The sequence below is a fragment of the Manis pentadactyla genome, chromosome 15 (genome assembly GCF_030020395.1).
Source record: "Manis pentadactyla isolate mManPen7 chromosome 15, mManPen7.hap1, whole genome shotgun sequence".
In the NCBI taxonomy this organism is placed as follows: domain Eukaryota; kingdom Metazoa; phylum Chordata; class Mammalia; order Pholidota; family Manidae; genus Manis; species Manis pentadactyla.
Window position 1 is genome coordinate 43139488 of NC_080033.1, and position 27707 is coordinate 43167194.

At 38.2% G+C, this 27707-nt stretch overlaps 1 protein-coding gene across 2 annotated transcripts in view; it reads left to right on the forward strand.

Annotated features, from left to right (window-relative positions):
* FTO (FTO alpha-ketoglutarate dependent dioxygenase) overlaps positions 1-27707 on the forward strand; it is a 402025-nt gene that overhangs the window by 178615 nt on the left and 195703 nt on the right. For both annotated transcript variants that reach the window (XM_036881013.2, XM_057492746.1), the window contains exons 5-7: positions 2683-2762; positions 9881-10024; positions 17191-17310. In XM_036881013.2, coding sequence (XP_036736908.1) covers positions 2683-2762; positions 9881-10024; positions 17191-17310 — 344 coding nt within the window. The remainder of the gene's footprint in view (positions 1-2682; positions 2763-9880; positions 10025-17190; positions 17311-27707) is intronic.

Sequence of the window (27707 nt, forward strand, 5' to 3'; positions counted from 1 at the left end):
ATATGAATCTTTATATTTAAATGAGTTCCTTGTAGAGATAATACAGTTGGGTTTTGTTTTTTATCCACTTTGATAACCTTTGTCTTTTAATTGGTGTTTTTACTCCATTAACATTTAAAGTGATTATTGATATAGTTGGATTACTATCTACATTATTCATTAATATTTTCTATTTGTTGCCCTTGTTCTTTGTTCTTATTTTTCTCTTTGGCCATCATTTCTTCAAACATTTTTTTGTGTTATTTTCCTTCCCCTGAGACTCAAGTTACATTATGTTAAATTGCTTAATAGTATCTCCCAGCTCATTGATGATGCCCTTTCATTTTTTTTTGTAGTCCTTTTTCTCTGTGCACTTCATTTTGGGTAGTTTCTATTTCTGTGTATCTTAGTTCATTGATCCTTTCTTCTGCAGTGTCTAAAGTGCTGTGATTCTCATTCAGTGTAATTTTTAAAATTTCAGATTCTACATTTTCTATCTTTAGAAGCTTCATTTTATTTATTTATATATGTATATGAAAGAAAAAAGATACATGTAGCTTATATATCATATGTCTTTCATTTCTCTCCTCTGTTATTTTTTTTTAACATTCTACCACAGCTTTATATAAAGTTGAACCATAACTTTTAAATAGATAACATAATGGGATTTCATCAGCCACATGAAGCTCCACAATTAAAAGTTCCACATTTAAAAGATTATCTGCAGGAACCTTTGTCTGGAAACAGCATGAAAGGAACTGCTAGGATATAAATCTAATCATGAGTTAAGACTGTGTGCCTTCAGGGCCACATAGAATTATTTATATCAGAGTTGAGACCCTTCCTTGCAAATCAGCAGATATTCTTAAACCTGTGTGTCCTCTGTTACTTCTTGAATGGATGCTGGATATTGCAAATTTCAGATTCTACATTTTCTCTCTTTTGAAGCTTCATATTATTTATTTGTTAGGTGCCTGATTTTGTTAAATTCATGGAGTATTGGACTTTGCTCTAATGAGTAATTATATTATTTGGAAAAAGTTGGATCCTTTTAAGGCTTGCTTTCAAGCTATTAGGTGGCACTAGAGCAGCCTTTAATATAGGACTTCTACTAAGATGATGCTTTTCTAAGAAACTGCCTATTATCTCATGTACTAGGAGACATTCTGGCTACTGAGAACAAAAACTATTCCTGGTCTAGTGTGAAGTCTCAGATTTGTTCCCAGAAAGCCTATTGCTTCCTGGTGCTTCTTTTCCTGCCTTTGGAAGGTTTTTATTCGTACTTGCACAGGTCAGTACTCAGCCAAAGACTTGAAGGAACTCTTCTGCAGATGTCTGTTTGCTCTCTCTCTGGGTTCTTCTATTCCAGTCTTCTGCCTTACAAATCCTACTTGCCTTGGCCCTCCTAAACTCCAGTCTCTGGCTTCACAACTCAGTAAGAAGGAAAACTGAAAACTCTGGGTTCTGTTTGACTTTCCTCTCCATACTCTGTGTCTTTGAAACTGTTTCCAGGTAGTAAGGTAGGACAATTATAGGTATTTTTATTTTCTTTTATTTAGATTTATTTATTTCTCTTATCTTTGGAACTGTATCATGTTCTGTTTTCCAGCATCAGAAACCTTTGTTTCTTGTTTTTGGTCTGTTTTATAGTTAAAGGTAGGAGGGCAAACCTTGTCACTGTTACTCCAAAATGTCCAGAAGCAGGAGTCATTCAGTTAGCATTTTACATTTCCATTCTTTTGTTTAGGGATAATATTGTAGATGATTTTTGCTGACATGTAAAGGGTGTGGTGGTCTTTGACTTTCTGTTCAAATCATTGTCTTTCTTGTATCTTGGTAGGAAGCCCTTGTTGCCTACATAGGAAATCATGCACTGCTGGGGAACAGTAGTACTTAATGCTCTCCTTTATAGTAGAGGAAGTGATGTCCTAAGCAGAGGTGATACAGATTTCGCCTGACATGTGGCACAGTTTCATAGAATATACAACTTGGCTATTGGTTTTTCTTCCAGAGCATGTCGTTGGTTTTAGGCCTATTCTTCAGCTAATGAATTCACCACCTACTCCATCCTTAGGTTGTGAATCCACAGGCTTGAATTCTTTTCTGAGAGCCAGTGCTTTGCAACATGCTGAGTTGGGTTGGTTTGTTGCCTGGAAAATTGTTAGGGCAAAATTGATACTTTGGAGAGAGAAAGAGGCAGATATTCAGATAAAAGATGTTCAACCCCAAATAATATAAAAGAATTTTTGGCTTATTATCTACAGGCATGGGTAGAATTAGATACATCATGAGAAAGAGAAAGAAATTCAATCCATAAATAGTAAACTTTGTGGTGAGTAGGCATTATAAAGTCACACAGTAAATAGAATAGCCATGCATCCTGTTTGTAGGACAGCCCTAGTCTACACCTGTTGTTCTGGAATAATTATTAATAACATCCCCTTTTACTCTTCAAAGTGTCATGGTTTTGATGTTTATATATGTGTGTCTAATATATGTATTATACATGCACACACATATATAAACTTACCCTACTTATAAAAAATGGTTTAAAGAATACAAAATAAGTGTTAATTCCTGGTTATGTTGTTCTCCTTGAATGATTGATTTACTGTTTACTTTGTATTTTGTTAAATAGTATATAGTGACTAATAACTGTGTGTGTGGTTTTATGTTTTTTAATTTTTGGTATTTTTCCTGCAGATGATCTCAATGCCACCCACCAACACTGTGTTTTGGCTGGCTTTCCACCTCGGTTTAGTTCCACCCACCGAGTGGCAGAGGTAAGTATAAATAAAATTGTGATTCAAACTTAACTGGATGTGACAGAAATGGTTGAATGAGCAATTTAACATAGAGCTTTGGAAGAGTATTTGATAGGAAAATTGCTTCCATCTAACTAGACTGTAGTCTCTATTTACTTGCTTTTTTAAATTTTGAGTTTTTTGGATTAAAAAGCTTTAAAAAAGTGTATTTGCAGTGTGGGATAAGTATATTTTGCTTCTTTGGGTTTATGTTTCTTGGAGAAGGTAAATACCATTGGCAGGTGTTGCTAGTTAGAGATTTTCTAAGGGGTTAGTATCTGTCAAGGTCAAGGGCAGGAGATGGCCAGAAGGAAATGGGGTGGATTTTTGTGTTTGTGCACGCGTTAGCTGTGACTGGGCTTGCGTGGTTGAGAATTTACATTTGCCTTAACTTTTTGGTCAGGCTCCTGGGCATGTGAATGTAAATTAAGGAGAAAGTTACAGTGGTGCCAAGGAATTTCTGACTCCCAGTTGTGTTCATAACCCAGCCTTTAGTGCTAAATTCTGCCACCACTTGTAGTAGCTGATGGTCAGCTGATTGGACTAGTTCAGAGTGGAAACTTAAGAGATGAGGAAAACTCTTAGTAGTCATGCTGGGGTGCTGTGTGCTCAATTAAGAGGGGTTTCAGAGACAGTGGAATAATCATGAAAAGGATTGTAAGTTAACTTTATATGCAAGCTTGTTATCTGTGCTTTGCTTTTATAGCTTGACTTTCATCCAACCACAGGGGTCCCATGGGAGAAAGTTGGGCAAAAGGGATGCAACAAGGTGGCAGGGAAGTGCAAGCACAAGGCCTTTTCAGTCCTGAGATTGTGTGAGTCTATAGGCAGTGTCATGTCTTTGGGTAATTCAGTTTTTCTAGGGGACTGTCACATTGCTGTGTGGTGTAGAGGGCATGAGTGTCTGTTTAAATCCAAGTGCCAGAAAGCCCATCAAGCAGTCCTTCCTCTCTTTCTCCTTATCTCCCTTGCTTCTCTCTTTCATTCACTCATTCATCTAAGTATTTGAGTACCTGTTAGGTGTTCAGCAGCTTTATAAACTTGAGAAAGAGAGCCATCAACATGACAGTTATGGCCACTGCCTTTGTTTAATTTTCATTTTAGTTGGGGAGACAAATAAACACACAAAATTTATCTGAGATGCCGAAAAGTAAGTTCTGTTAGGAAGTCAGGAAGGAAGGAAGGAGCAAAGGAAGGGAAAAAAAGGAAGTGAGCTAGCATTTACAGAGCATCTAATATGTGCTTCGTATTGTACAAAAACCCTCCATTTTTGTAATACAAGATGTTGTAGGCATCTGTCTTTCTAGCTTTCAGCCTTCCAAGTATCCTTGTCTTGTGGTCACTTTGAGTGTGTGACTACTTAAGTATATATCCTTGCGTCTTTCATAATCTAATCTGGAATAATAGATGCTTAGTGCTGTGTTCGGAGGGCTGGTACAAAATGATGGATAAAAGTTTGGGGAAATATATTTGATGATGATAACAGTTATACTTAATTGGTAATGTTGTGAGGATTAAATGAGTTAATGCGTGTAAGTCTTTTAGAACAGTGGCTGGTGTACAATATGCATTCAAAGAATGTCAGCCACTATTATGATTAAATTATTTCTGCTATTATTGCTACTACTACTACTATCTTTATATGTATCCTGATGAAAAGCTAATAGGAGACAGGAACAACCACAGCTCTTTGTGTAGGAGGCTATTCTGTCTCCATTTATACAGTAGAGTGTATATACAGTAAAGCAAGAGACATTAAATTATCAATGCTTCTCAATTTTAAGAGTTGCTATTGCTTGCAAGCTACTGTTCAGAATAAAAGAAGTAATTTAATTAATTCATCCATTCTGCAATCTTGTTGAACTTTCCAGTATTCAAAGTATTCATTTAGGTGCTTAGGAATGGTTGGCATGTTTGGTGTCTTTAAGATGCTTATGTACTAGGAGTAGGTATTGCACAGAATAGAGAGTAAGAAAATAGACAAGGCTTTCTGGGTGAGGTGACATGTAGGAGCTGAACATGTAGGGATTAGGGGACTTTAGGACATTTTGAACAGCTAATGCAGTGAGGACTCAGGTGGAAATCTTATGGGATGGGGATACATAGGGCTGTTGAGCGGCCGTACTTTGACTGGATCCCAGATAGCAGATAAGGCTGATACCTCCGTGGGACCAGATTGTAAAAGACCTAGGATGTCAGAGTAGGTGTTTGTTCATTAACAGGTGGGGGTTACTGATTATTTGTTATCTTGGTAGTGATGCATTAGAGACATATTTAGTAAGATGAAAATGATAAGAGACATCAGTTAAACCAAGCATCAATGAAACCTACCTGAACCAAGGTGGCGACAGCAGGAAAAAGAAGGCATTCCTGTGAGTAACAGGAGACAGTGTCAGGCTTGGCCATGTGGAGAGAGGGATGTAGTGAATGAATGAATGAGTGAATGAGCAAACCAGTCAAACTCTGTTGGATGCTTTTCATCTGCCAGGTTCTTGAATGGCTCTGGGAGATTCGGAGATGACACCATTAGTAGAAGCAGGGAGTCTAAGACATTAGGGGAAGAAATAGTTTCTCATGTTTTGAACAGGCTGCTTCAGATCTGCCATGTGGGGAGGTCTAACAGAAATTGGAAATATGGGGCTAAAACTTCTGAGAGATTAGGAAACCTCTACTCTACCTCTTGCAAGAAATACACACATACACAAAAGTTCAGTGTGAAAAGGACCCCTCTGGCCTTGTTTCCTTTTCTCTAGGTGGACTACTTTTATGAGAGTAGCAGTGTTTTCAAATAACTTGAGGTTTAGCTTTTTCTTCTTACTCATAGCTGTATTTGTATCTTCTGATTTTTAGGCAAAATTGTGAGCATTAATTAAATACCTTATAATGAAGTGTTAGATATGTGTAGCGATGCTCTTGGGAGAAAAAACATTACCTTCATGTCTTTTATATTCTTCATGACATTTTACTGTTTAAGACATATATGATGAGAGTGATGTGACTGTCTTGCTTTCTATATTATAGATCAGGGTCAGCAAACTATGGCCCATGGGCCAGGCAGCTGTTTTGGAAATACAATTTTAATTGGAACACAGCAACACTCATTTGTTTATATATTGTTTATGGCTGCTTTGGAGCTGTAGTGACAAATCAGCCACTATACAGATCTTAGGAACTACAAACCAAAATATTTACTATCTGGCCTTTTAAGAAAAAGTTTGCTGACTCTTATACGTGACCAAGTATATACATACTTTAAAAAATCACCTTGAAGTTAAAAGTAATTTTTAAAAATCACCATTTTAAGGTAACTTTTTATTTCTACCAAAGTATTTCTATAGAAGTCAATAACAGTAATATTCAGTGCTGGTAAAGTTACTGGTACATTACTGGTGAAACTGGTACATTCATATACTTCTAGTAGTTTTTCTAACTGGTATACTTTTTGGAAAGCTATATGGAGGTATGCATAAAAATATTTGTATCTTTGATCTCATAACACTGTTTTTGGGAAATAATTCAAAAGAATGTGTGTATATTTATTTATGTATATGAAGTGTGTGTGTGTATATATTTATATATATAGAGAGATGTTTCTTTAGCATGATTAGTAATAGCAAGAAGTTGGATAGAATCTTAGTGCCTTTATAGTATGTGACTAGTTAATAAAGTTTTTTTATCACCTCAATGAGCAATGATTGAAAATGGTAGTTTTGAGTACTTATGTACAGAGAGTGAAAAACTATATACAATGATATGTATATACTGATTACAACTGTGTGGGCAAAAAATCACATGCACTAAAAATAATTAAAATAGGGTAAAGCGGTGGGATTATGTTTTTGTCTTATTTAAAAATTTTTATTTCATCCTAAATTATTGTTTTCAGTAATAAAAGAGGGAGAAACAATCCATATAACTTCATAGCCCTCACTCTATTAATGTCTTCTCCTTCATGCAATATAAGCATTACATGCCTTATCTGAGCCAAACAAAAAGATTTGCTATTTTCTGTCTATTCACAATATGTAGGAAATTGTTTTAAGGAAATGATGTTCTAAAATTGATTTAAGTTAATGACGGAAGAAATCTATTCAGGTTTTTGGGTACATATGACTGAATTAAGTTGAGATCTGATGACTCTCGACCTTTATTTGATTTTAGTTTTATTCTGATTGTGACAGAATGTTCATGAAATTCAAGCCAGAATACCTTTTTTTTTAAACTTAAATTTTATGTATAATTATATTTTGAATAGGTAATTACTCAAATGGTTCAAACTCGGAAAGTATCTAGGAGTATACAGTTCAAGTCTCTTTCTACTCAGGCCAACTAGCTCCTCTTCCCCAGAGGCAACCGAGGTTATCAGATTCTTGTTACCCTTTCTGTGATACTTAGTACATACAGAAGCAAATATGTATGTAATTAAAAAGTATTTTTTATACAAATGGTACGTACTCTCCACACCACTCTGCACTTTTTGTTTTGTTTTGTTTTGTTTCAGTAAACCTTGGTAATAACTACTTATCAAAATGTAATACTTACCTTAGAGTGGGCACTGGTTTTTTTAGTATGACACTAAAAGCACAAGCAACCAAAGGGAAAAATAGGTACATTTTACTTCATTCAAATTGAAAAAACTTTTATGCTTCAAAGGGTACCATCAAGAAAGTGAAAAGACAACCCACAGATTGGAAGGAAATATTTGCAAATCATACATCTCACAAGGTACTTGTCTTTAGAATATAAAAATAACTCTTACAGCTCAGTAATTAAAATCCAACTTTTAAAAATGGCACAAGGTCTGAATAGGCATATCTGCAAAGAAAATTGACGAATGGCCAATAAACACATGGAAAGATGCTCAACGTCATTGGTCATCAGGGAAATGCAAATCAAAGTCACAAGGAGCTACTGCTTCCCACGCACTAGAATGACTAGGTAATCAAACTCACAGTAACAAGTGTTGGTGAAGATGAGTGGAAATTGGAACCACTGGAGGGAATGTGAAATGTTGCAGCCACTTTGGAAAACTGTCTGGCACTTCCCCAGAAGGTTACAGAGTTACTATATGATCTAGCAATTCCATGCCTACCCACAGACCCAAGAGAAGGGAAAATTTCAACATGAATGTTCATAGTAGCTTGATTCATAATTGCCCCAAAGTAGAAGCAGCCCAAAGGTTCATCATCTAATGAGTGGGGTTAAGCAAAAGGCCTATAGATATGCCTATCCTTACAATTGAGTATTATTTGGCAATAAAAGGGAATGGAGTACTAATACCTAGATGAACCTTGAAAATATTATGCTAAGTGAAAGAAACCAGTCACACAAGACTAATTGTCTGATTTCGTTTATATGCAATGACCAGAATAGACAAATCTATAGACATAGGAAGTAGATTAGTGGTTGCCTAGGGCTGGGGAGGCTGATGGAAATGGGAGGGGATAACTGCTGAGAGCTACAGGATTTCTTTCTGGGGGTGATAAGCATGTTCTAAAAGTAATAGTGATGGCTGCACAACTCTGAGTGTACCAAGAAAAATCAAATTGTATGCCTTACATGTATGAATTTTTTGACATGTGAATTATATCTCAATAAAACTGTTACAAAAAAATAAAAGAAAACAAAAACCCAGGCCTGATGATAGGTTCTTTACATCATAAAACACTGTACACCCAGAAAAAATGTATATTCTGTCTTCCTTCCTTTATTTTTTTATTGTGGCTCAAGTATTTCTCTACCCTAGTTTAACTAGTCCCCTATTGAGAGGAAATATAGGTTGTTTCCAATAATTTGTTATAAGAAATAACATTGCAATTAATAACCCCTTATGTAGGTGCAAGTAGAATATGTTTATAGAGAGTGTCATTTAAAAAGGTGTTGTAGGAGTGGCTGTGGGAGAAAAGTGAGTTGTAATTCAGCTGCATTTTTGGTTTTTTTCTTTGTAGTAAATTGGAGCTGCCTGCCTGCCCGTGTGCTCCCAGCACTGAGATCTTCATATTAAAATACTTATTAGTCAAGCTTCTGTTTTTGGCACGGTAGCTTTGTTTTTCTCATGCTTGTTCCGTGTCACCTTGTATAAAATGGCAGTAACTGTTAAAAGAATTTTTGTACCAGGGGATTAAGCTTAAGGTTCTTTCTAAGGGATCAGTTTAAATTATAAATATTAAAATGTGGATGCTTTAGGGACACATTTCCCTCACTGGGTCTAAATAATATTTATAGCTTCTTTTTTGTCATTCTAGGAAATCATGTCGTTACCAAGACAAATGGGTACCCACTACATCTGCATCCTTTTCTTTTCTGACATAGATCATTCAAAGAAGGAGTTTGTCCATTTAACCTCTGTTTTGCTCCCACATACCCAGAGAGAGAGATGAACTAGTTATCTGCGCCCTTGCTGATACCCCCATGCTAAGTGATGCCTTCGACATGCCTTGAGGGCATAAGTCACATCTCCACTATTTGAAGAATCTATTCTGCCAAGGATAGCAACTGCTTAATGTATGGTTTTTGCAGAAAAAGAAAATGAGTTCTTTGCCCTGTGTTTATAGCTTCAGTTTATTTTTCTGCCAGTACTGTTCCATTTTGTGTGCTGTCGAACCAGTTCTACAGTCTGGTTCCTTTTCTTTCTCAGTGCTAGATTTGGGGCAGTTGAGACAAAATCAGTATCCTTGACTTTGTGGTTAAGTTAATCCACAGTGTGCATTAGTTATGCATTCAGTAGCTATTTACTAAGTTTTTTTTACATTTAGGATTCAATTTTAAATGCTGTAGTATATGTAGAAAAGAATACATATATAGATAAATAGTATATATATGGCCTTCGCCTCAGGGAGCCTTCTTGTTTAGTTAGAGAGACTTGGCCTGCTTGATGAAAGAAAACCAGCAAGATGAGCGACCCAGGTGTGGCCAAACTGGCAGCACAGAGCGCGGTGAACAAGCAACTTGTAGTACTTCTTAAGGAGTGGAGGCTGAGTTTCTAACGGTGACAGGTGAATGTACAGGAAGGGGACAAATGTGAACACCTCCAGGAAGAGAGGCATGGTAAACCTGGATTTTGTTTATAATCTTGATTGCTGGTTCTGTCTCTGCAGTGCTCGACAGGAACCTTGGATTATATCTTGCAGCGCTGCCAGTTGGCTCTGCAGAATGTCCATGACGAGGTGGGCAATGGTGATATTTCTTTGAAATCATTGGATCCTGCAGTTTTGAAACAAGGAGAAGATATCCACAATGAGGTGAGGACTCTCAAGAATTGTAAAGGATCTGAGATTCCCTCTTACTTGCAAGATAATAAATTAATCTGCTGCAATATGGGTATAAGACATGAGACTCCTAGGTCAGAGATAAGGAGAGTTTATTATTTAAAACATTAGCAATAGTCAGAGTATCAGGATTTTTGTGCCCGTTCTCCAAGACTGTTTCTACAGGGCAGTGCAAAGTGGGCCAGGTAACCTGTGAACATGGAGGGTTTGCATTATGGGAGACGAACCTCAGCTAAAGGAACCTGCATTTTTATTATGGGTAGTAAGCATGTCTGTTTCTTGCTCCAAATCAAGACATTGTCTTTGTCCTCCAAGTCTGTCAGCAATCCTGCCCTTTGTTCCAGAAAGAGAAACTATATCCTTCAAGGCTATTCATGATACAAAATATCCTTACAATGAGTGTCTGAGACAAAGGACAGTCAGTACTTTGCTCATAAGACATGCAGAAACACGAGAACTATGATAGTCTCCCAACAAAGACTGATGGGGATTGAGGGGGTCCCTAGAAGTAAGTGGCAATGCGTTGTATTTTATTTTTGAAACTAGTTGCAACTCTGTAGTCTGTGAGACCAACAGATCTGCATCCCATGAGTCAGTGTTTCACAAACCTTGCTGTTCTCTTTAATACTTTTACAGTTTTTGCTTTATCTTTGGATTGTATCTATTGTTATCTATTTAATACTTTAAAAAGTCAACTCAATTTTTTTACAAATAAATTTTTTAAAAGGAAGCTTTATATTACCACTTTAAGTGGAAAATCAGTATCATTAGACAGAAGAAAAAGTAACCAGAAAAATCTAGCTCATGAAAACAGAGCAGTATCATTACATTCCAGCCGATGCTCTTGCTGGGGGTAGGCTCTGAGCCTAAAGTCTCCGTTCTTCCTGTGAGGAAGAGAGATTGGTGCACAACTTCAAAACATTTTCTAAAAGACACTGAAATCTACACTTAAAATGGGTTGATTTTATGGTCGGTAAATTATACCTAGAAAACAAAAATCCAAAAACATTAGAAGGGAAAAAGAGATTACCAAGTGGTAGAGAATTGTCAAACATTATCACCACTCTGAGACTTTCTCTTTGCTATAATTAGAAGAATTGATGGAGAATTTAGAATACAAAATGTTGTCGTTCATCCTTTTAATACGTAATCACTGACTATGTGCCTGGTGCTCTTCTGTGTGCTTTAAGATGTACTGGTAAATAATGTAGACATTCTGTTGCAGGGAGATGACAGTAAGTAATACATAATACATTGGTTAACTATATAGTATGTTAAAAGTTGGCAAGTGCTACAAAAAAAACCAATGAAACAGACACCCAAATAGAGCAGAGTTAATGGAGACTGAGATAACTAGAGATCATCCCACTGAGAAGATGTGCTTTGAGCAGAGTCCTGAAGGAGATGGAGGGGTGAGTCATGTGAATATCTGGGAAGCAGTGTTCCGGGCAGAGGGAAAAGCTACTGCAGGTACTGGAGGTGGGAGGCTGCTTGGTGTTCATGGACTAGTTAAAGGACAGTGTGATCTGAGTGTTACCAGTGAGGTTGTGCGTTACAGGAGATATGGTCACAAAGTAGGGAACCTGGGAGCAGCAGATTGTATCAGTCCTTGGTGGTGTTTGTAAGGTCAAGGACTTCCCTTTTTACTTTGAGGGAAATGGAGAGCCATTGAGTGGGGTTTTCAGCATAGAAGAAACAATGTCTACTTCTAGAATGTCATATAATATCTTTAAAAAGACCCTTAATATCTTAATGAGCAGCCCCATACTTTGTGAAACATAGCAGTAATCTTCAGAACAAAAGGCAAAGGTATTCTGCCCTTCAGGGAAATAATAACCACTTCTAATGCTAAACTGCACTCAGGACTGACTTTCAGTCCTTCGTTGTGCCTGGCAAATGTCCCATTTTCTCTCCTGTTGGTCCTTGCTGGAGGTGTTGCTGATACCTAGAACTTCAAGAAAGGAAAAAAAAGCATTTATATGCCTGGTGACCTCACTGAATTAGACTTGGGAGCAAAATTATGTCTTTCTCCATATTTGTAGTAAAGAAATTCTCATCTGGGAATGAGTTGCTTCCTTCTCTAAAATCCTTGCAGTTTTAGGAGTCAGGCTGGCAGAATGGGGATTCTCTCTAACGTGCATGTGGGCTGTGTTTCCCCTCTGTCCTTTCTGGTCTTCTGTGGCTGACTGTGATGTCTCGTTTTCATCAATGGGCAGGAGAACTCTGTGAAATCACACTGTTTATCTAACAGTAGAATGTTGTCATCTGAATCCATCTGCTTCAGAAAGTGACTGGCTGTTTGTGACATGTGTATGTTAGTAGCTAAGTGGGGCAGAGGTGTATCAGAAACCTTAGCCTCTTGGGGGCAGCCTAAGGTAGACTGGAGAGAGAGAGAGATCTTGAATCTAAAGAGTGTGTGTGCTAGTCTTCTACATCCCTCCCAATCTTTGATTCTTCAAGGTCATCTCCTACTGTAAGAATTAATTCTGCATGTCAGGGCACATTGTCTGAAATTGGTTTTTTTTTGCCATATAAATTGGCCTGGGATCAAGCATTTGCATGCTCACTCTCTACTGTGTGCTTTTGTTAAATAAGAGCATGAATGTCCATATTAGTTACCCCTGGTTCTTACTGTTCGCTTTCCTCTTTCTTAAAGGCCATGTGCCTTTGCTGGACTAATTATAGGATGAAGCCCTGGGTTTTATGTGCTGCAGGCTTTTAGGCTGTATGTATTTAGAAGGGTTTGTTTTCCTTGTCTTAGATGGTTTCTAACTAAGCAATTTGGAAACTCTGGGGATTGGAACTGAGTATACTGTAAGATATTTTTTCCCCAATTTAAGATGCTTGGAAAAATTTTTTGTTCGATTATAAGCAGAATCTTCCTCTGTGTTATTAAATAGTCTGTTTTTGACTCATAGAGGGGACAAACTGTTGGTTATCAGAGCGGGCACAGGTGAAATAGTGAAAGAGAGATGTTCAAAGTTCCAGTTGTAAAATAAATAAGTCGTGGTGATGTAATGTACAGCATGGGGAATATAGTCAATAGTATTGTCATAGTGTTGTATGGTGACAGACAGGAGCTAGACTTATCCTGCAGATCATTTCATAATCTATAAGAATATCAAATCACTATGATATACACCTGAAACGAATAGAATATTGTACATCAGTTATACTTAAAAAATTCCCTTGCTAAGAAAAGTAGTTGTTTACCTGCTTAAAAATAGTAAAATTTGGGATTCATTCTCTTCACCAAGTGGATTTCCTCTGATGGCATTGTTTGGTTCTATTTCTGTACCGATCAGACCTACATCTCCCTTACTGTGAGCTCCAGTGAAAAGGCCTTCATTGGGTAGCTCTTTGTAGATTGGACTTTAGCATCTCTCCCTGGTCTCATGTCTTTCTCACTGAAATAATTTATATTGGTTATTACAGTGAGATGTTAACCCCAGTGGGCGTATTCACACATCTCACGTGGGGCCAAGTCAAGAGCCCAAACTAACTTGGTAGGAGAAAAGCAGGTGACGGTTGTCTACCTGTAAGAGTGATGGGGTTGATTCACAACTATATGGTGATGTAGTGGCTCATAAGTAATGATCGTGAGTGGTGCTGCCCAGTGCCTACGTACCCAGTGACTGATGTTCAGGTAGGTGGGTGGATTCTGTTTCTTCTTCCCCTTCAGACTTTTCTAGACATTTCTAGGAGAAAAGCTTTTCTTAATTGGTTTCCTTTTTGACTATTCCATGGAGTAGGTGGGTACAGGTTGGTTAAGAGGATTATAGAGATGGTTTTCTGGGTCATAGCTATGATACTAGCACTGTTATGAACATATTTTCATTTTTCTCTAATGATTCAGAAGATCCTCCAAAATCTTGCAGGGCCTCTAGGCTATCAGTGTGCCTTCTGATACCTGTGGGCATTACTTACCTTTGTCTTATAACTGCTCAGAAGATTGAACAATAGTGCATTTCTGTTAAGGGTATAGCCAAAGTCTGGGAGTTGAGTTTACAAGCGTCATGAACTCACAGAGAACCTTGAGGGAGCGCCTGGCTGTTGTCCCCGTGCCGCTCACATCTTCAAGGATCCATGTCACCTGTAGAGTGTTCCTTGGCCTCAAGTCAGCTGCTGCCCTCCTGTTGGCTTATCTGATGTGGTAGTTCTGAGCTTCCCAGAGGGACCACACCCTGGAGAAGGGGATGAAGACCCTCCTCCTATCATGGGTGGAACTTGATCCATCAGTCAGTACGGCTGGACTTTGATTTTTTTTTTTAATCCCTAAAGTAATAAGGCTTTCATTCTTTCTGAGTCCTGATCCTTTCTTTGGTGTTTATGCAGAGTCTACCCTGCAGGCTTTCCTTTCTCATCTCCAGAGTTTGGGAAGGAAAAATTAAAAAAAAAATTTTTCTTTGGTAACAAACTCTGAATCAAACAGCAGGAAAAATCTTTTGCTTCCTTAATTAATTTTAAGAAAGGAGCCAACTGCTTCTCTTGGCAATGGGGGATCTGGTGAGGCTGGCGTTTGATTAAAACCCTGTTTTTTTTTTTTGCCCACAGCATTGAAATGAGAAAGTCAGGTTATGGAGTTGAGTAAAACGCATTCTAGTGGGTTTGGTGCCCACAAAGATTGTATCTCATGGGCCACACTTCAGCTCATGAATAATACTGGGTTAGGTGGAAGTCCTCAGTATTGAACTTTTCTAACTCCTCAATGGGAGGGGTGTAGGTGTAAACTGACAAGGATATTAAAACGTTTCCTGGTGAGAAAATATCGTAAGATTGCGAGATCCTTGAGAACAGTAAGTTCTAGGCCTTGTGGTCTTGCTCAGTTTGTGTTCTTAGCATCTAGCAAGTACCTGGCATTTAGTAGGCTCTTCATCATTAACCCACTTAGTCCTTACCACAAACCTATGTTGATATGTAATTGTCTTTATTTTATAGATGGCATTAGTCATTTAGTAGTGGAGCCCAGTTTTGAACTGACTCCAGAGCCCTTATTCTTAATCATGACACTGTTCTGTCTCAAAAGATAGTCGTTAGCTGGGCATCTGAGAAGATGAAGTCATTGTTTATTAAAATGGACAGGGCTTTTCTTTGCTTTTTTGTCTGATCACAAAGTTTCCAGTTATGTCCCTCTCCTTGCTTCTGAGTTTTAATTTACTGAAAACCAGACTCCAGAGTACTCTGATAGGTCGAAAGAACTAATTACATATGATAATCTATTTTATTTCCTGCAATACTGAGGTTGCCGAGGCTGATATGTTTTACCCTCATCAATGTAAATTGCCACCCCAAAGTTAAGAAAAGCTTATAAAATCTTTTCTGCTTTCCGTAACATAGAGCTTGCTGCTTTGTTGACAGACTGTCTGTAGTGTGAGCAAATTTCATGTGAAATCTATTAAAAAGAACTTTTTTCCTGTAATAATGTTAAACCTGTATCTTCAGAGCAGTTGAACTACACTTTATTTATTCTCCTTTCAAAGCAGTCAGATTTACTTCTGTTAACTACTGTCTCTCTTAACACCACAGATAAGGTTTAGCAACTATTGTTTTAATGTTGTCTACATTCCTTTTTTCTTTTTTGTTTAAACAGCTTTGACTGAAATCAGTTCTACATATCAAACAAACATTTAGTTAATGTAAACTAAAACCCTTTCATATGACTTGGTGTTCTCAGGTTAGTTATTTGAGTAATTTTTACTATTGTTAAATCTTCACAAGTTGCTTTTGTAAGGCTCATGAAAGTTCAATATAGATAAATAAAAAAAAAATCTTTGTGGTAACAGGTGAAGATTATAATAGTTCTGTGTCTGTATCTGGAACATGATTACTGTAGTGAAGCCAGACCCAACATTAAGCTGTGAAAACTCTGTTTCTTTAGAGGGCAAAGGTAAAAAGAGTTCTGGGATGGATAAAGTTGTACTTTGATGGTAAAATTTGTTCAATGAAGATGAGTGATAGAAGACTTGGAAAATAGATAGGAAACAAATTCCTACCCTTCCAAATTTTACTCAGCCACACACACACACACACACACACACACACACACAGATACAGAGACACACATAGATTATTTAAAATGCAAGGGACAGAAAACTCAATCTGAATTGGCTTAAATAAAAAGGCCTTCAGGAATAGCTTGATCAAGAATCAGCTGCTATCACCAGGACCTGATTTTTAACTTTATTTGGCTGGTTCCTGTTGGTAGCAAAATGGTTGTAGAATCCTTTTCTTGAGTCTTCTTATAGTCTCAAGACTTACTCTGATTGAACATATGCCTATATGCAATTGTGTGACTAGAGAAATGTGGGCTGATAGGCTTAGCATTGGGTTGCACATTCTACCCCTGGTAATAGAGCTAGAGCTCTACTCAGACTACATAGACTGAGACTGGGGAAGAGGATGGGTTTCCAAATGAATAGTGGGATTTTGCTGCAGTAGAATGAGGAATGCTAAGGAGGCAAATAATAGAAGCTTACCATAATAGATTCATAGGAAGGAAAATAAATTACTGGTGTATTTGCTTTCTTTACATCTGTTAGCATTTGCCCTGAGTTGCAAAGTAACAATTTCAGTGGCTCTGTAGGTTTAATGTATGCCTCCATAATTAATGTTATGTTGTTTAGTTATATGGGCTGAGATTATCACCAGCTCCTCCTTGGCCATGAGTAAATTCCTTACTTATTTTAAATCTAAGAAACTTAAGATTGGTATCTCCTAATATGGGTCTGTGTTTTGCTCTAAATTCTAGCCTTTAGCGAAGATGTTTAATAAAACCATACTTTGATTTTATCTTTTCCATCATACTGAGTGTATGCAGGCTGCAGTGTACTTCAGGATTTCAGTATTTGTTGTTGATTATAGTTTCCTCATGTCTGACTAATAAATGTGATTTAAAACCCCTCCCCAGCCTGAGCAGGTTTGTCTTACTAAGCAGACCTCAGCTTTAAAACTACTCATTTTTTTGTGGCTTTGCAAAAATGCTCTGGAGACTCCAGATTATACTGGTTAGGCTGAACTTTTCTCACCTTTTGTCACCCTATGGCTATAAAGCTACCAGAGGAGGTGAGTGACAGAGTTACTGTCCTCGTTTGTCCATCTCAAGGGCATTGTAACTGTTGCCTTTCCTTTGTGGTCCACAGGTGGAGTTTGAGTGGCTGAGACAGTTTTGGTTTCAAGGCAACCGATACAAAAAGTGCACTGACTGGTGGTGTCAACCCATGACTCAACTGGAAGAGCTGTGGAAGAGGATGGAGGGTGTGGTAAGCACATGAGAGCCAGGGCGCTGTTTTCTGGGATGCTGTGCTCTATAAATCCTCTGCTGCTTTGTTGCATAGGCAAATGCATTTGATTGTTCTCAATTCTTGAGTTAGGTTCCCCTTGGTAGGGTAATGGGAAGAGCCAGGATTTTGTCAGAACAACTTGAGTTCAGTTTGGTAAACATCGATGGAATATTTCCTGTATATATGGAAGGCACTGTGCTAGACAGATGCTAGGGAGTGCCAATGAGGAGAGAGCAATACAACAATAATACCTAAAATTCAGTTGTGTTTTCAAATGTGCCATGCACTATCGGGAGGGTTTTCCCTGTATTAACTTTTAAAACTCTTACAGCAGTCCTATGAGGTGTAGGACCTGTTAGGAGTCTTAATTTATAGACATGAAAACCAAGGTTTAGGGAAATTAAGTGTCTCTCCCAAGGTCACAGAGTAAGTGGCAGAGCAGGAGTGAAACCCAGGCGGTCTGGCTCTATAGCTTGTGCTCGAAACCACTACATTCAGTTTAACAAGGAAAGAAACCTGAATATAGCCAGGTGCTACAATACCTCAAGTGAAATCCCATAATAGAGATTCAAAAAATAAAGTTCCAGTCTGGAGGAAGGGAGTATTAAATTCAGACCACAGTGCTGGGACAAGTGAAGCTGGGAAGGTGGCTCTTGGGGGCTTTGGATGGCGAGGAGCAGGGTCAGATAGGGCCTTTGGAGAGGAACGTTAGGCTCCAGGAACTGTACAAACAAGTTTAGAGGTCAGGAGGTGCAGTGTGAGTGAACAAGGAATTCAGGGGATATGGTAGGAAATGTAGCTGGAAGGCAAGTTGAGGCCAATTGGAGGTCTTGAATTAAGTCCTAATTTAAGTAACAGTGATAAATAGCAAACACTTACATGATACTATTAAGTACCAGACATTATTCTAAATGTTTTATATATAACTTATTTAACTTTTATGATGCCATAAAGTAGGTATTATTTTTCTCCATTTTGCAAACAAGGAGACTGAAGCACAAAATGTTTACATAACTTCCTCAAGGTCATAGAGCTAGTAAATAGGGGAACTGGGATTTGAACTCAAGAAGGTCACTCCCTTCACTACCTTACCGTTCTGCCTCCAAACAGTTGAATTTGTAATGTAGTGGAAAGTGATAAAAGCCTGCTAAACCACCACACAGTACCGCATGGCTTAGCTAATACCAGGACAGAGCTGGTACCATGTGGTTTACCTAGTACCACGACAGAGCTGGTACCATGTGGTTTACCTAGTACAAGGACAGAGCTAGTACCACGTGGTTTAGCTAGTACCATGACAGAGCTAGTACCGCGTGACACGTGGTTCACCTAGTGCCATGACACAGACCGAACTGTCCTGGATACAACAAGCTAATCTGCACATATAGGTGGTACTGCTCATTAAAATTTCCATCACATCCCTGAAGTGCCTGCTTTCCAGACATCTCCTCTCGTCTTTAAGTCATGCCTTTTCAGGGGTATATTACCTGGGGAAGGATGTTACCTTCCTTCTTTTAGTGTAGTAATAGTATCACAAAGATGGGTTCCACCAAAGACCTGAATGAGTGCAGAGCTGAGCATTGTAACACTGCATTGGAGGTATGGAAAGCCCGTGCCTAAATCATCTCCCTCATGCTAGTCCTAAAGTTAGCCTGTGTAGGGTATGCTCTATTTTTATGTGATGTGCACATAAAGGCAGCTTCAGTTTCATGAAATTTTTTTTCACTTGTAATTCTGGTTTGGGCCCCTTACATAGGAGTTAGAACCTCTTTACTTGCTACATCTTGACTCAGACATCAGGTTGACTTCCAGCTGGCAATTTGACAATTCTGTGAATTAGAGTTGGTAACAAATAAAATAATTCATTGATTTTGCAAAAAGAAAAAAAAATTGAGTTGCTTTTGTTCAACGGTTTTTGTTCTTTTCAAGTGAAATCTTTGGTGTTGTGAGCTTACTGGTGATATTCATTATGAATTCATTTAAGAGATTTAGTCATAATTTATTTGGTGACGCCGGCCTATTAGTTAGATGGAGTATCTTCTATTTATTATAACTCTTGTGCAAAAAATACTAAAAAGAAGAGCATTTTTGGGAATTCTCCAGAGTGAGTTTCCTTGCGGTTGGTATGGCATTACTGTGTTCAGAGAGAAATCAATGGCTTCAGTGTCTCTCCTCAGCAAGCCTCAGGGTGATCATTATCAGCAGACTATGAAGGTTTGGGCCAAGATAAAAGGGATGGTACTTATAAATTAAATGTAAGCATTGCTTCAAGCCTCTTTAACTGACTTTCAACAAATTCATCATACTTTATTTTTGCTCTTGGAAGAGACAGAAGAGAATAATCATTGGAAAAGTGCATGGTTCTGCGGCTCCGTTAGTGCAGGGCCATCTGGTATTTGTGTACTTGGGGTGGAACTGGCGCTGGCTGATTAAATTCCTACCTGGTACTGGCCCACCTCAGATTTTTCCAGTTGCAAGCAGTAGGGGGCAATGTTGAGCTACCAGTTTGAGGCCCCAAGATCCTAGCCTTTCAGGAAAATGCATACAAATGCACCATTAACTGTCAAGAATTATTCCTGTTGCTTCAAGTTAGCTGTAATCTACAAGATACTATAACACAGGAAATCGGTTGTGGGTTAACAAATTCAACAGCAGTTTAACATAAAAAGTGCAGCGTTTGGTTGCACATTTGGATTCTATAGAATTAGACTAAACGGCATTGCTGAATGAACTCACGTTGCTTGCAGGGAATCTCTTATTCAAAAGTATGCTCCTTTTAGGCAAATATTTTTTATTTATGTTTTTCTTGGATTGTGAAATCATGTGTGCACTGTAGAAAGGCTTCTCTAATTAATGTAGTTGTGTGTTCTGCAACATAGCATCGATCTCTTTTGGTGAGAAAATAAAACGAAAAACCTCAGGCAATATGTACATCACTTTCCACCTTCGGCTTATGAGGAAAGCAACCTTTGGCAGCCCTTGTACCAGAGAAGAGACCCTAGCGGTGGTTTCTCTCTGTCTCGTGGTCCTTTTCACTCTGCAGTGGGAAGCTCTAGTCTCACGGAGGACATAGAAGAAGAATGGAAAATGGGTTTTGAAATCACATTAATTCCATTAATAGTAATTGCTTCACACACCACCACGAGTCCTGTATTTCAAAAAGTTTAGTCAGCTGCCTCTAGAACTCCTAGCCTCTACTTCCCATTCCCTGTTCCAGCGGGCACCATTTTTTATCGCACTGTTTATTCTTGCCATTAATCTCCCCGAGGATAGTTTTACTCTGTGCTTGCTCTTGTGATGTAAATGTTAGACCTTATATTTGAATGACATTCTGATAAAATATCACATTTTTCCTGAATATTGCCTTATGCATTTTTGAGCCATTAATAAGCTCAAAGCAACATCACCCTTTCTTATGACCCAGGAATTTAGCCCAGCCTTTCCTCTCATCTTGGCCCCCTTTTCAGGATGATACTATAACACTACAACACTGTTCAAATATTTGTATTTTATTTTATGTTTTTAAACCAGCCCACCACCCCACATCCAAGATTAGCGTGTTATGAGGAGACTCTTCAGGATAAGAGAGAGTTACCATTTGAAAGAAGCTGCACAAGCTTTGCTTTCTGGGTAAAGAGAAATATGAAAAGCCGAAATCTCCTGTGAGGTGAGGAAGTCTTGCTGTAGCCAGAGATTCAATGGATAGGCCATTTGTCTCTCAGGGTCTGGTATCGCGCTTTGCAAAACTGACATTTATTTTACCTATAAAAATGTTTTAACACTATCAAATTCACAGTGATACAGAAAAGAATGCTAGGTGTGATGTCCTCTAAATTGATGACATTTATTCATTTTTCTTTTGACCTTAAAAAAAGAAAGGTCAATTTGGTATAATCCAATAGAAATATTCTAGAATAATTTCCAGAATAAACATTTTCAGAAGTACTGGTAATTTATATACTGGAGAGAAATTTATTTATTCTTTTTCCTCTTGGAAGAGCAGATCATCTTGAATTTTTTTGAACTGCATTTCCTGTCCTGACAGTTTCTCATGCTGCTGTGGCACTGCATTTATATGGCATTTGGCCTTAATAACCTTTATTGACTTTAGTGGGTAGGAGCCAAGACTGGATTATTTTAATGTATCCGTTTTGAAACAGTGTAAAACACAACATATAATTATGTTACGTAAGCTATAGGCTACATTTAATTCTACCCATTTATGTTAAATTTTGGCACAGGAGAGCAGAGAGATGTGGAAAATGAGTAGGTGTTTTATTTAATACTGTTACCAGTTTCTTGTTGTTAAAGTTTTAAGAGAGAAATGTACTTAAGAATGTAAAGGTTGTCCTTTACAAGTTAGTTATAATAGCTTAATTTCAAGATGAGTCATGTCTTTTTCCTTGTCATTTTTGGCCTACTTAAATCATCTGGGAAAGCTTACGCCACGAGCCTGCCCATTGCTGTCGGGTTACCCAGTCGTAGGGAATGATTGAGCTGACGAGCAGTTTGTTTGTTTTTGGGGAGATTAATGAAGATAGCATCATGGGGTTTTAGATTAAATTCTTTGTAACTGAATAGAGGAACAAGGCTGCTTTTTCATATAATACAGGCAATATATACTGAGTATACTAGCATTTGCTATCAGTTTAATTAGCTAAGTTCTTTTGAGGCTTTCTTCTATGATTTAAGATTTTCTTGGATGTGAGGAGGAAAGTACAAATATCAATTAATTATAAATATAAATATTAATATTAATCCCTATTAATGGTGAGGTAATTCACCAACTTATATATGTGTATATGTGTATATATATATATATATTTCTATTTATATATCTTTTACCTTTAGTGTTAATGTATATCCTATATTTGTTAACATAATCCTGTCTTCCATATTTCAGAGTTAGCATTTCTGATATAGGAACAGAGTATATTATATAGTAATTTGAGATCTGGTGTGAGATGTCTGGTGATTTTAAATTAAAATTTAAGTTCCCCTTCCCCTTCTTTGACTGGTACAGTGCTGAGTGTCTCAGGATAAGCAGAGATTGGAGACAGGTAGATAGTCATAAGCATCGAGTAATTCAAATTATGTATATGGCACTGAGTTTGGGGACCTGTATGTTTAGGTTTAAAAATTTGGAAAAAGGAAAGTCACTTTTCAGCTTCAGTGGCTTAAAAGCTGTGGTTCACATTTTTATTATCTTAAATGTGTTCACCAAAGGTTGGTTCTTTCCATTCTCCTCCCTGCCCACCCACCCGCTCCAACTCCCCACAGCTGTATTGTTCTATTAATATTAAAACATATAGGAGGGGGGGAATTGTACATGTAATGTAGCAATGAATTTCTAACAGGTTTTGATTTCTTTGATTGCTTTCTGGATTTCTCTCAGATTTTTCCAATTTTTCCCTTAGTTGCTGCAGACTCAGTAATGAATTATAAAAAAAAAAGCATGTGTATCCCGTCTTTTTGGGAAAAATGTCTAATTCCAAGAGAATTCAGGCTTAAGCCTTAGAAACAGAATGCGCATTGAAAGCACAAAAAGACTATGTTTATGATTCTCTTTGAAGTGTTTTTGCAACTGGATAAGGAAAATTTTAGAAACCGTCTGATAGTGTTCAGGGTAAATACTTAAACCCCTTTAGAGAATTTCACACACAGATACTGTGCAGCAGAAAAAAGGGATACTTATGTTTCTTAAAGCTGCTACAGCCTACAGCTTTGTACTTAAAGACAGAGGTGTTGAATAGAATTCTACTGAGGATACATCCAGTGACAATATCTCCAGGAACATCAGAGCAAACCAGTGGGTAGGACTTTCTGTTTTTAACCCTTACATGGACTACGTGAGAGTTGAGCTTTATTGGTACCAAGTACTAGGATGTGCTTGTTACATCCCAGGAATGTTAAGAGGATGGTTCCGGTGCCTCTGCTCTGCACACAATAGGAACAAGGCTAAAAATGCTGAAGATGGTGCAACAAAGTGACAGGAGCTAGGAAATGCCAAGTGAAAGACTTGCTATGTTTCTTAACTCTTGTTAGTCTGTAGAGGGAAAATGGAATAAACAGACACGGCTTCTAATTTAGCCTTCGTTTCATAGGCTTCAGCTTAATTTTGCTAGCCTTTGTTGAACACACACACACACACACACACACACACACACACACACACACACAGACACTCTTCACACACGTTGTAATATTTAAACAAAAAAATGAATTCTGTTGTTTTAAATAATTTTAACTACCCTGGAATTCAGACTGATGTAAAGGTGTGAAGATCCTGCTGACTTTTCCCTGGGGTGCTATCGTAGTCTTGGCTGCTGCTGGAATTTATTTTAGATTCCTTTGACTAGCAGACCATCATAACATTTCAGACGTGAATTCAGAAACCCTGGTGCCAGATTGGAGTATCCGTCATTTCCATTTTTCAGCACAAAAAGATACAGCAAAAAAAAAAAAAAAAAAGTATACTTTATGTTCTCTAGTTTTTTGGGGAGTTGTGGGGTGGGAAACAGGGCATCCAGTTCAGCTCTGGTCTGTCATTTACCTTTTTAATAGAGTAAATACCTCAGAAGTATTCTAGAAGAATCTCTGTCTAGACAAATGAAGTTATGTTAAAAAACAAATTGGTAGACCAACATTTTTGAAAGGGAAGCAAGATTTCCAAAGGATCGTGTATCAGTTGTTGGGAACAGTTCAAGATGTTAGGATTTTTTCCCAAGTTGGTTAAAGAATGGTCCCTAAAACTGTTATATCTTCTAAAGAAAATTGTTATGCTGATCAGATGAGAAAGTTTGTAAACTACAAACTATTAGACACATGCAAGGCGTTACCAATAGTGATTTGAGCAGGAAGTGCAGACAGTCCTCACCTTAGGAACCCTTACTCAGAGGTCATTTGACGACTCTTAGTGACAGCATCCCTTCCTTTTCCCACTTCCCTTCCTCTTGGACTGGGGTCAGTCTTGGAGCTAAAAGGACTCACAGTGACTTGGAGCTCAGTGCTACTCTGGTAATTTTTCTATCCACTGTGGCTAAATTCTCTGGGAAGCTGGGCTGGGAATCTTTCCGTATTTTGAAAAAAATGTCTCTATGGAGAAATTTGCTTCAAATGCCAAAACCTGACTTACCAGAGAGCTCTGGAGACACATTAAACCTGCGCTCCCATGTATTAAGGTTAACATAACCATCATCTCTCTCTCTTCTCGTTGACATCTGCAAAAGAATGACGTTTTTTTAAAACCAAAGGAAACTTGATATGTTACCTTTTCAGTATTCCTGAAAGTATCTCTGATCCTTTATAGATGATTATTTTTAACATCGTCTCTTCCCTAACACTTTAATTATGATTGGCTTTTTTGTATTTTTCTCTACATGATCTCAGCCCATCTGGAACCACCTGTGACTATCTCATTTAATTTGTCCTTGCTGTGCAAAAAAATCTCAGATAATCTCCAACTTGTTTCTGATTGATTGACAAAATTAGCCTCCAGATAAAAATCTGAAGTATACGGAAATAATTCAAAATGAATTTCCAGTGTTTGAGACATACCTGCTTTGGTTGTAAAGACTTGGAACAGGTGGTAGCTTAATAGTGTATATCCCTCTTATTTAAATAATATTAATTTAAATGAATAATTATGAAATACCCAGAATTATGCAACAGATCTTCTTTTGTAAATGTTGGGGGGATTAAGAGGGTTTGTATTTTATTTAACGTATTAAGCTTTTCATGCAGTTAACAGTGAATTCTTTCATGGTTGGAAGTGGTGGGATATGCCAGTGCCTGTAACAAATTAATATTTTCTTGGTCCTGGGGCCTTAAATCTTGGGGACCTGAGCAGTAGATGGGAAAGGCAGACCCTATTAGCCATCTAGGAATCAGTATCTCAAATTTAACATATCCAAAAACAAACTCCTGATTCCATAATTCTTCAGGCTTTTCACCCAGTCTTGTACAGTTCAGTGATTTGTACCATCCAGCTGCCCAGCCTAAAACCTCAAGAGTTCTCTTAATTTATCTCTTGATTTATCAGCGAGTCCACTTAGCTCTATTTTCAAAATATATTCATGGCCTGACTGTGCTTCCCTACCCCCTCTGCTACCGCCTCGGTAAGAACCGCCGTTGTAGAGATAGCCTCCTTGCTTCTGCCATCCTCCATCCACCCTTGTCGGAATTTTCCTTTAAAACGTTACTCAGGTTATTTCATTCCCCTGCCTTAAGTTTACCTGCACATTCAGAAATCCAGCTTCCTTGCAGTGGGCCTAGTGCCCTACAGGGATCTGTCCGCCCCTACCCCATTCCCCAGTGTTATTTCTCTCTCCTCCTCCTCCATTAGCTGTCCTGTTGTCTTAAAACATGCCCAGCTTCTCCTGCCTCCCAGGGTCTTTGCCTTTGCTGCGGCCTCTGTCTGGAACAGTCTTCCCTCTGTTATTTGCCCTGACTCAGTCCCTTACTTCATTCAGATCTCTGTGCTCTTGTCACAGAGAGAGTTAGAGTTTCTCTGATGAGCTGCCTCTCGCTGTAGAGTGCGCCTTGCCCTGCTCTACTTTGGTTCCTAGTGCACTCCACCACCTGCCAAGATACTGTGTACAGTTGACCCTTGAACAACACAGGTTGGTTACTGCACCAGACAGTCAAAATCTGCTGTAATTTCCCCAAAACTTAACTACTAATAGCTTACTGTTGACCAGAAGCCTTATTGATAACATAGTCGATGAGCACCTATTTTGTATATGAATTATACACTGTATTCTTACGATAAAGTAAAAAGGATGTGTTTTTTTCAAATTGTCACACATCTCCAACATTTTTTCCAGTATATTTATTGAAAAAAAAATCCATGAATAAGTGGGCCCCCGAAGTTCAAACCCATGTTGTTCAAGGGTCAGTTGTATTTGCTTAATGTCTGCCTCTACCTAATATAATCTCCACGAGGAGAGGGACTGTTTTATTCACTGTTGTTTCCCCAGGACCTTGAACAGTGTCTGGTATATAGTGGGTACTTGACTCCTACTTGTCAAAGAAATTAATCGATGTGAGGTCAGGGTTCCTGTCCTGCCATTTCCTCATACCCATGTTAAATAGCATGACCTTGAATAAATTCTTTAAACTGCATTTTCCTAAAATGTTAGGTCCGGCTTAACAGGAATATTTTTGGATTAGTTTTAGTTTTAAACAAACATCTCCCTCCCCCAAACTATTGCAAAACACCTTGAACATTAAAGAAAATATATCGAGAGCCCCAGAGGATGCATGACAACATCCTGTTTTATGCCTTCGGCATTTACGCTGAGAGGATTGAGCAGTCACCAGCAAATAACTTAGGTAAATAGGAAAGAACTTTTTTGTAATGAGAAGTACAAACAGGTTACTAGTTTCCCTGAGTTAGCAGTGCTACTGAACCTTAGAATCATGGTGTCTTGTTCTCTTTCTTGGCATCCTTCATATTTTAGATTTTCCTGTTATTGAAAAAACGTCACAGAGTAAAACTGCCATAAATTGAGTTCTGCAACAAAATCCGCACTTTTTATTACTAATTTCCAAAGTTTCATAGTGAAGGCAACATGTACTGGACAGGTTTTGGACACAAAACTAGGGAAATCCCTGAGGAGTAAACTGACTTCCGCTAGACAGGCTGAAAACTGATTAAAATATTTATCATCCTTTGGGTATGCAATAGCTTTTGATGATGGAAGGCATATTACTATTCATCTTTGCTGCCTGTCTACACTTCAGACAGATCCCAGGAAAGGAGGTTCAGATGACCAGTTTTTCCTCACCAGGAGTCCTTGAGACCCAGTACAGCTTGGAACCAAGAAATGCCTTGTGATGTGATGGAGCTTTTCCTCTGGGGGCTGGCGCTGGGAGAATACAAACTAGGAGAGAGCTTTTGGACCGGAAAGCTTTACAGGAATACTACTTTCTCACAGGAAGTCTTTTGCTAGAACAAAGGGAAAAGTTTGGTTGTAATTTTATCAGCAGCAGAACCTCTGTTGCTGTCTGAGTCCATGAGGCAGACTTGGCTCCGTGGGGGAAGTGGGGGGATCTAAGCCTTACAGAGGGTTTTGGTGTGACTGCCCCTGGGGGCTGAAGGTGCCTCTGTCCTTCCTGCTCCTCTCCAGTGTTTGTTTAGAAGAAGGAGAGCAGGTGTATTTGCTGGCGGTGCCCAGGTCTTCTGCCTGTTTGTTCTGGAGGGCTCCATCTCTCTTGCATCTCAAGACACAGTGTCCCCATAGCCAGGTGTAAATAGTACAGGGTAGCTGGCTGGGGTTCTCAGGATCTGTCTTTTATTATTTTTTTCCTTTAATGGGAGAAAGAACCTGGCTTAATTAGTTTAGTTAATTAAGTAGTGTTATTTTCTGTCTAGA